This window comes from Phragmites australis, chromosome 2 (genome assembly GCF_958298935.1).
Source record: "Phragmites australis chromosome 2, lpPhrAust1.1, whole genome shotgun sequence".
Taxonomy (NCBI): domain Eukaryota; kingdom Viridiplantae; phylum Streptophyta; class Magnoliopsida; order Poales; family Poaceae; genus Phragmites; species Phragmites australis.
Window position 1 is genome coordinate 48,835,334 of NC_084922.1, and position 9,937 is coordinate 48,845,270.

The 9,937-nt window shown below is 44.2% G+C and overlaps 1 protein-coding gene across 1 annotated transcript; it reads left to right on the forward strand.

Moving 5' to 3' along the window:
* The first annotated feature begins 6,116 nt into the window (after positions 1-6,116).
* LOC133909481 (uncharacterized protein At1g28695-like) lies at positions 6,117-8,017 on the forward strand. Its single transcript, XM_062351929.1, has 3 exons — positions 6,117-6,568; positions 6,688-7,065; positions 7,283-8,017. The coding sequence occupies exons 1-3, from the start codon at positions 6,362-6,364 to the stop codon at positions 7,766-7,768; spliced, it is 1,071 nt and encodes a 356-aa protein (XP_062207913.1). The 5' UTR covers positions 6,117-6,361; the 3' UTR covers positions 7,769-8,017.
* The last annotated feature ends 1,920 nt before the right edge of the window (positions 8,018-9,937 follow it).

Here is a 9,937-nt window from a genome sequence, read left to right on the forward strand (position 1 = left end):
CGAGTCTATTTGTGGTTAATGTTGCATAACATTATCTGACGGTGCATACGGATTATATGGTTGAAATACATATTATTTTAGTCTTGTTTGGTACAGCTCTAGATTTAAAAAAATTTAGAGCTGATCAAATTTAGCTTAATAAATCTTGAATCTGGAGTTGTGGGTGAATTGAAGGTACTTATGTGAATCATCTATTTTTTATTTTAGACTAAAAATAAAAATTTAAATTACTTTATTTATCATATAAAAATTTATCAAAATAATTCATATATCATGGATCTTTGATGTTTATGAATTCTATGATGGTTGTGAAATCCTTGATATTATGTGGAATATGGTCAAAAATGTGTATAAATAGATGAAAACTGTTTTAGCGGGGCAGATAGAGTAGTCCTCCGATCGAAAATGCCCTTGAAGGCTTGAGTTACCTTTGTGACATTTATCTTTAGAAGATATCTACCCTAACCGTTTAAGCACCGAATCATGCGTCATCATGCTAAGCCATCCCTCTGCAACCATGCATCCTATATGGATAGAACTTAACTTTTTCTTTTCACCGGACTGGGTTGAGCATCATACTATGAGGATGAGAGCAACTAGCAGTCAAGTGACTATCTAGCCCTATGTTTGAATATGTAGAGAACGTCAAGTGCTTGAAATAGAATCTGACATTCGGTACAAGATATTTAAGTACTTTGGGGTAAATCTTGTAGAAAAGTCCAACAGGAAAGGTGGTTGAAGTGTCTCGGTATGATTTGCTCCTCCGCTTGCAACAGTTGGATGCTGAGCATATCGTGTGGGTACAGTGTACAACCTTTGCAGAACTATTCGAATAGTCATATCCATGGTCATAGAGATGAGAAGGCGTGGTCACGCTTAATTAGACTTGGGATGTGTGTTTTGATGAGTGTGTAGACTAAATATCCGTGAGATGAGGTTGCTGATTAAATCTGTCAGGATTTGCGTGTTACTAGCGGTACACTAGATGTGATGATAGAGACTTCGGAGTGAGGTGTAGCCCCTCTCAAGACTGAAAACTCTCATATATGACTTTGTCGGTGAATCAGGAACCGGGAGTCCTCGAACCCCGAGGCCAGGCTAGCAATCCACCACGTGACGCCATCCCGCGAAGTCTCCTCCGGAAGGTAAAAAAGATTAAGTCCCGAGAGATGGCGCTCGGGGCCCCAGTCAGTGGTCCCCGAGTAGCTAAGTTCCCCGATGATCTGCGAAGTCTAAGTACCGGGAAGAAAGTGTTCGGAGAGGTCTACGGTGACCCCCGAGCACCCGAGTCCCCCGACGACCAAGAAAGCTAAGTACCGGGAAAAGTGTGCCCGGGGCCGCGAGCGGTGGCCCCCTGGGCACCCAAGTACCCCGAGGACCCACTGAAGGAAGTTCCGGGAGAGAGTGCTCGGGGCTGCGTGCAGCGGCCCTCGAGCACTCGGTCCCCCGAAGGTCCGTACAAGCATGCCCGGGAGAGAGTGCTCGGGGAGGTGAACAGTAGTCCCCGAGCACTCGGTTCCCCGAGGATCAAGGAAGAGTATTCTCGGGAGAGAGTGCTCGGGGAGGTGAACAGTGACCCCTAAGCACTCGGTTCCCCGACGACTCAGAAAGTCTCTTGACAATGGCCCTCGCAGGGGCCCACGGATGAGGTGTCAGCCAGTCAAAAGCCCGAAGCCGTATTTAAGAGCGCGCGTGGCCTGTCACCTCCAACTGCTCCAGCCACGTCCGGTGTCAGTTCCTACCACATTCTGGCAGAAGGCGCGTGGGGTCATTAAATGCATGGGTCCCATCCCGTGCCATCCGGCCCGTCTAGGGATAACGTCGTGAGGGCCGAGGCGTTCCGTCTGCCGCACTGCTGTGGCAGGAGAACAAGATAGGGCAGGCACTCTGGGCCGCTCTTCGGCTGCCCGGTGGGCCCTCTCCACGGCGCCCGTTGCTAGTGCATTTATGGTGACGGATGACCGGGCGCGAGGCGTATTTTTCACCCCCAGTGACTTCGCACAGAGGCTATGATGACGCCCTTTCTATTTATGGTGCCTTGGAGCTCATGCCCTCCCGTTCGGGGCACGCTACTGTCGGCGAGTATTTAAAGCAGCCGGCAGCACGGACAAAGATAAGCTTTGAAGTGAACCAATCGCTCACAAGTAGACAAACTTAGAAAGGTTCAATATCGGAACAGACGCAAAACAATCTCTGGGCCATCCCAGAGGAAGTAAGTAGAGAAGGGAAGAGAAGATCGAGAGCATCCAAAGCCAACAGATATACGCAGACCGAAGAATAAGGAGCCTCAGGCCTTAGGATAGACAAACATTCTTGTAACCAGCAACATCCTTGAGGGACATTCTCAGGGCATTTATAGTATCTATACAGGAGTAGGGTGTTACGCCTCCGTGCGACCCGAACCTGTCTAAACACCAGTGCATTTACTCCGTTCCGCACTAGATCATTCAACCCCGCCGGCCATCGCATTTATACCCATTTATTTCTTCGACGAACATATTCAGGATCATCCCCCCGGCCGAATCTCTAAAAAGGGGTCCCTTAGGATCCCTGCGATAGGAGTTAACCCTCCGACAGACTTGTTATCTGGTTTTAAACTACTCCAAATTATTTTAAGGTTAATAGTAGAGAATAAAATTAAGTCCATGTATAAATTGTTTTGCACTTAAAACTAAATCATAAAGATTTATCGTTGAATTGCCTTTATTCATCTATCAAATTCTTAAAGTAATATATGTCTTGCTGAGTACCTTCCGTACTCATTCTTGCTGTCATTCAGATGAGGAAACTGAGGCTGATTTCGCTGGAGGAGAAGCCGAGGATGACGAGTAGACTTAAAAGTTACGCTCACACACTAGCTACTTGTGACTCTGGGTCGTTGTCTTCCGCTGTGCTCTTATTGGCCATTAGACCAGATTTATAATATACAATATGGTTTATAACATTTTATACTCTGTAACCGTACTATTTTATGCACGAAATTTGATTATGATACTACAACTATTATACTATGCATATAAGCTACTTGATTCAGAGACTGGTATAAGAGGCATATGAGATCTTAAGAAATTGGGGTCTTACAATATTAGCAGTGGTTCACTTGTATCTTAATGATTTTAAAAGTGAAAGCAACATTAAAGAACTTAGCTGCTAACTTGATAATTTTGTTGAAAATGTTCATGATGACTCAAGACTCCCTAATTTATAAGGGATCGGGGATCTTTGCCGAAAACTAGTTAAAACAAAGAAGTATACTAGTTTTTGTCTAGTATTTTTTTTTGGTGAAGTTAACATTGATTTTACCGGTCGTGACGACGACAGTTGAGAGAGCCGTTTCTGCAATGAAATATATCTAGTCTGATTTGTGCAATAAAATAGGAAATGAATTTTTGCATCATTATTTAATTACCTATGTTAAAACTGATGTATTTCAATCTATCACTACAGATGTTTTTTATGCATACCTATCAAGTATGCATGAGTAAAAAGCGTTGCTACCATCAAAATATTGTAATAAAGTATATTTTTTTACATGTAATCTGTCTATATGAATGTGTCATTAAGCTTGACAACATAAGGTTTAGATCCTGACACCGCTACTGTGCGCGTACGAACGAAAGCAACGTGTCCTGTAAAATGCACAGGACTAATTTGCCTTGCACCTAATGACGCCGTTGCTATTCATCGGACGACAAGTTCTGAGCCCTGTCCCCGTGGCAGGCTACGACAGAAGTATAGTTTTGCAAAAAAAAATCAAAACAGGCATATAAGTATTTTTGAATTTAAAAAATATAAAAATAAAAAATCGTTTTTTGCAGCACCGGAGGAGAATGGCGAGCCCAACATTCGGCTGCGGATCGAGCCCAAAAACGCCAGTGATGACTGAACTGGGCTGCAAGTTCGAACATGCTTCTGACGAGCATTCCCGCGTTTCTTAGGGTCCAAAATGGGTAGTGCATTCCGTGGGCCAGGCCTTAGTTGGGCTAAGAGAATTTGGGAGCCCATAAAGATTAACGGCCTCACTTACTTAACACAAGAAAACAATCCTCTCAAAATAAAAACTTAACAAAAAAAGAGAGGGGAAATGTATAATTTTCCCTCTAGTCTTTGGTCAGAGTGTTTGATTTCTTCAACCAAGGGAACCAAGGCGATGTCAGGAAATGCTCGAGGAATCGAGGCAAAAATACTACCTTTTCCTCTTCAGGGAAAAATCGACCACGACTTCCCACACGCTTTTCTATTGCTTCTTCCTCAAGGTCTGTGATCTGCGAGGCGAAAAAAGATACTGTCTTGGAAGATTAGTAGCTCAAGTAACCTGTTTCGTCAAACACGGTGCCATCCAAATTGACAGATTAACAAGGGGAAAAAACGAACCAGCTGATCGCCCACGGTTAGGCGTTTATTATTTTGTAATATCTGGGCTTTTCTAAGCATGGGCCACGTGAAATTTGTACCATTAAAGAGTTGTTAGCGAAAGCAACTGAACATACTGATAAATTAGCAGTGGATCGATGAGGTAGCGTGAAGCCTTGAACGAAATATTCAAGAACAACGGAAGGGGCAATAATTTGGTTGCGCCCGTAGAGTGTTTAGCGTATGTTTATTTTTTACGACATTCTAACCATACGGATTATGATTCTTACAATTTAAAATCCAGATGATAGAACCCAAATTATACCATCTAAAATAAATAGCACTATATCATTATAATCACTCTTTTCTCTTCCTCCCTTATAGACTCGCTCTCTATGTAGCACCATCGTCTCCACCAATTGCCACGGTTTCGGTCATCTCTTTCAATGGTGATGATCTCATCTTGCTCATCTCCAACTAACCTACTGATTTCACTCACCAGATTGCCGCAGTATCGCATTATGACGCAGCTCAGGCTCTTCACTCTTCTGCTTCCTGTCTTTGGTGGACGGCAGATCTAGAGGTAGCTGCATCGTCGAGATGCTCTTCACTGCGCACCGTCGTGAGCCCACCGCCATCCTTGGACAGTGTTGTTGCCTCGGCTACACCAACCACACCCAATTCCACCGCCACCGAGCCTGTCGTCGCTCACCTCCGCTCCCCACTGGTGCTGCCCTAAAATCGAGCACCCCACCGCCGACACTCCTCCGACTCCAGTCGGATCTGCCACCTCCCCACCTTGGTGATCCCAACTACAACTCAAGTTGGTAGGAGCTCGGGTCGGCAGGAGCTCAGATGATGGGATCTTGGATCGGCATCAAGAGGGAGAGAGCAAAGGGTGAGAAAAAAGCGAAATATTATGTTTATAATAGCAATAGTAGGTAAATATATGTCACAATTCATAATCTAGAAGTAACATTTATCTGGATTATGGATTATGACATAACCTACCTCTAGATTGTGTAATATGGATTGTAAAATTGATCTGTTTATTTTTATTTTAATTTTAAAATCAGAATTCTGAAATCATAATAAAAAACAAACTGATCCTTAGTACAAACAACAGTGTTCTCCAACAGTCGGGATGAGATCATATACACAGAAAGCTCCTTTTATTGAAAGGGAAAAATGCAACAACACAAAAGGGAAAAATGCAACAACACACTAGTATATATAATCTTTGTATTGAGCTGCATGAACTAACTAATTTACCTAAAAATCTAAGTTGATGTAGAAAGATGAACAATTATTTCAATGCTCTTCTCAAATGAAGACTCTCTGAGGAATTAGACTGGAAATAGGAGTCAACATCATTTTTTTTAATTGCACCCATCAGAGTAAAACTTGAGACCTTTAGCTTTGATACTATATTTAGCTGCACATACCAATCAATACACAAAAAATCTAAACGGATAAAAAAAGATGAACAATTCATTGTACTTCAACACTTTTGAACAAACACGAGGAATACCATGCATTCTGGAGAAAATACAGTACATCATGCTATACTACTGAATATTTTATGGTGGCGACGTACATACAATATACTCTCAGTAGGAAGGTTCTGAAGGCATATGCATACACTTTTCCAGACTCGTATTACAGGAGAGCACATCACGTTTCTGTAATCAAGACCGAGAAGGTTTGACTCTCCACATGAGATTTAGAAATGCACATGCAAGGCAGGGAAAGATGAGCATACATTTGATCCGGTACCACACTGTAACCCAGTAGAATCAGTCTCATTTGGCTTCTTGAACAAAATCATCCTCATAGGCCAATGTCACCCTCTTTGACAAGATCAACACCCTAACAACCAAATTGCTAACTTTTTCATTTTTAAGAATGGAAAACGAACCAAAGTGTTAAGTATAGATCAAGCAGTTTCCCCCTACGGCACTCCTCTTCACTCTTCTCTGTTCTTGTCCTCCTGGCGGCAACTCTTACGATGGGGAGCCAGCAGAACATCCTTAACCAGCTGGTGTCCTTCATCCTCGGGGCGTCCGCCGCCGCGGTCTTGCTCTTCTTCCTTACCTCGGCCGGGAGTGGCGCGCGGTCGACGGGGATATCGAGCTGGACCAATGGAACTACGACGTTTCCACCCGCCGAAGAGGCTAGCCCGGCAAGAGAAGCAGCTGCTCACGCCGAAGAAAAGGTCAATTAGCTAGCCCGGTTCCAAAATTCGGAATTCAAAGTTGCAATTTTTGCTGATTTTATCTGTACTGGTGTTGCCTTGCTTGTTTCTTGACATCGTTTTCTTTTTGGCTCATACAGGGGGCTGCGACGCCGGAGCAGGACGAGTTGGAGCAGCTGCTGCGTGCGGTGGCCGACGAGGACCGGACGGTGATCATGACGTCGGTGAACGAGGCGTGGGCGGCGCAGGACTCGCTGCTGGACCTCTTCCTCGAGAGCTTCCGTACCGGCGAGCGGATCGCGCACTTCGCGAACCACCTCCTCATCGTCGCCGTCGACGCCGGCGCGCTCCAGCGGTGCCGCGCCGTGCACCCGCACTGCTACCTCCTCCCGGCGGCCGCCAGCCGCAACCTCTCCGACGAGAAGGTGTTCATGAGCAAGGACTACATCGACCTGGTCTGGAGCAAGGTCCGGCTGCAGCAGAGGATCCTGGAGCTCGGATACAACTTCCTCTTCACGGTACGTACGCACGCACGCGCGAACCAGTTGGACTTGGAATAGTTCCCAGAAATTGACCAAAGGAGATTTTAATCAAGTCCATTTCAGAAACAGGCAAACAGTTGGCCCAATGTGAACACATTTTAGATTTTACAACTCCAACATGAGAAACTGAACTGGTTTCTTATGAAATTTCATTCGTTTCAAAGCTTACGGTACGGTAAAATGAACGCTGCAGGATGTGGACATCCTATGGTTCCGCAACCCGTTCGAGCGGATGTCGGTGGCGGCGCACATGGTGACCTCGTCGGACTTCTATTTCGGCGACCCGTACAGCCCGATGAACTTCCCGAACACGGGGTTCCTGTACGCCAAGTCGAGCCGGCGCACGGTGGGGGCGTTCGAGGCGTGGCGCGGCGCGCGGGAGTCGTTCCCGGGGAAGCACGAGCAGCAGGTGCTGAACGAGATCAAGCACGACCTCGTCGCCACGCGCGGCCTGCGCATCCAGTTCCTGGACACGGAGCACAACGCCGGCTTCTGCAACAACACGCGCGACTTCAACACGCTCTACACCATGCACGCCAACTGCTGCGTGGGGCTCGGCGCCAAGCTCCACGACCTCGGGAATCTGCTGCAGGAGTGGCGGGCGTATAGGCAGATGGACGACGGCGAGCGGAGCCGAGGGCCGGTGCGCTGGAAGGTGCCCGGCATATGCATCCACTGAGATCTGTACGCGCGCGCGGTCAGCCACTCGGTACGAGGTGAATCGTTTAGGCGTTCGTCTCGTCAGCCACTGATGCGAACGAGACCAACCGGCAGTGCACGTGCGTGTGTTTGCGCAGCGTGGATTAGGTGTGCGATTTCTACTGTAATTTGTACTTCCTGTACAAAACGGGGAAGAAAGTCAATTGCGTATGCAGTGCGCTTCTTGTCCAGTGAAAGAGATGGTGAAATATCGTGAGTTGGTTCTTTAGCCCGGATCATCTGATACAACTTTGTACGCTATATGGGGCGTTTGGTTGCTCGAATGGCTGAGCCTAGTCCATATATATGAGCAAGCCTCAACTTAGTCGGACTGAGTATATGCAGAGCAATTTATTTAGTTGGCTGTATGTATTTAATCTGGTTGAAAAGGAGATTGTTTGGTTGTCCGTATAAGTATATGTTACATAAGATTAAAATAAAAAAATAAATATTAATATGATGCTTATTTTGCATAAATACACTCAATAATACTTAATTTATTATATTAAACCTTACTCTAATTTGAAATGTCCTAATATGAATTAATATTCACTAATTATATGCTAATATCATTATTAGCTGAGCCAGGTCTACATCTCGCGAGATTGGCTCTGCAGAAACACAATAGAAATCTGTTTTTCAGGAGCCAGACTTGTATAATGATTTTGCATTTTGTGAGCCAGACTCCAGAGGTGGTACAGCCAACTAAACACTGTGATGCTGCATCCCGTGAGCCTGGTTAAGGCATTGACCGTCTAGGTGACACTTGAATGGATATCATGTATTTTTTAGAAAATAGATAAAACATCCGGCTTTTTGCATCCTTAGATGCATACAATCAACAATTGATTATTACAAACTCCATGCATTAGTAGCAAACATCACACGGGTAAGAAAAGAAACTAAAAAATAAAGTGTCAAGAAGCTTGCAATCTGTAACTACATGATCATCCGTGGTGGGTGAAGAGCTCTATTATCACCACCTCCAATATATGACAAACCGACATAAACTCTTCACTCTGATCCTTCCTGTGAAGTAGTCTCCAGAACCTTAGCCAGTAAGTGTCTCTGAAAAATGCCTACATGAATGATATAATTATTTTTTTATGAAACACTATATCATTACGACATAGCCAAATAGCTCAGAACATAGCCGATATCCCAACTAAGATTCTTTTTTTTTCTTAGCTCCTATCTCACATAACCAAGTACCGATCATATGTGACATGTTCATCAGTTTCTTAATCCCTAAGGCTATTCTGATTATATAACAGATAGTCTTAGCTAAAGGACATTCGAAAAAGAGGTGCTGGATAGATTCATTATGATTACAAAAGACACACTTGAGGCTGTCCTTTTAGTTTCTTTTGACCAGGTTATCTTTGGTCAAAATCACCTTACGACCTATGTACCATAATAATTTTTTTTATTTTTAACGGGAGCTTTAGTTGCCAAAGCCTCTTATTTGGGATACTAATAGGTTGGTTTAGCATTTACTTGTAGATCGACTGGACAATGAATTGTCCTTTCCCATTCAAATCCCAATTAAAAGTATCTCTGTCATTAGAGAGCTGAATATGAACAAGTTGCAATGTCAATTGTTGCCATTCAATCAGCTTGTTCCTGATTATCGGTCGGCGGAAGGATAAATTAAGAGGTATGCTTCTCATTACTTCCGCTACTGTGGCATATTTATGTCTCACAACCTGGTACAACAAGGAATAAAGTTGGCTCAGTGGGTTTTTACCTAGCCAAATATCGTTCCAAAATCGAGTTTGCTTCCCATTTTGTACATGAAAAGAACCCCATTTGAGAAATTCATTCTTAATTTTTATAAGGCCAGCCTAGAATTGTGAATCTCCTGGCTGTCCTTGAACTTGTGTGAGCGTTTTGGAGCCAAGATACTTATTCCGGAGCAGTTGTTATCAAACCTCATCCTCATTAAGCAGCTTAAAAAGCTATTTGTTTAAGAGGCAGATATTCTTGACCGAAATGTTGGTAATTCCCAAACCCCCTTGGTCCTTGAGTAGGCAAAGAATATCCCAACGTGTAAATCCATATATTTTTTCTTGTGACTGTCTCCTTGCCAGAAAAATCTGGATCGTAGATAATCCAATCTTTTGAGGACTCCCTGAGGGATCTCAAATAA

Bases quoted from the DNA above. Each gene is read 5' to 3' on its own strand.
- LOC133909481 (XM_062351929.1), top strand. From the start codon at position 6,362: ATGGGGAGCCAGCAGAACATCCTTAACCAGCTGGTGTCCTTCATCCTC. The intron at 6,569-6,687 runs GTCAATTAGCTA...TGGCTCATACAG, and splicing joins CTGCTCACGCCGAAGAAAAG to GGGGCTGCGACGCCGGAGCA. The intron at 7,066-7,282 runs GTACGTACGCAC...TGAACGCTGCAG, and splicing joins GATACAACTTCCTCTTCACG to GATGTGGACATCCTATGGTT.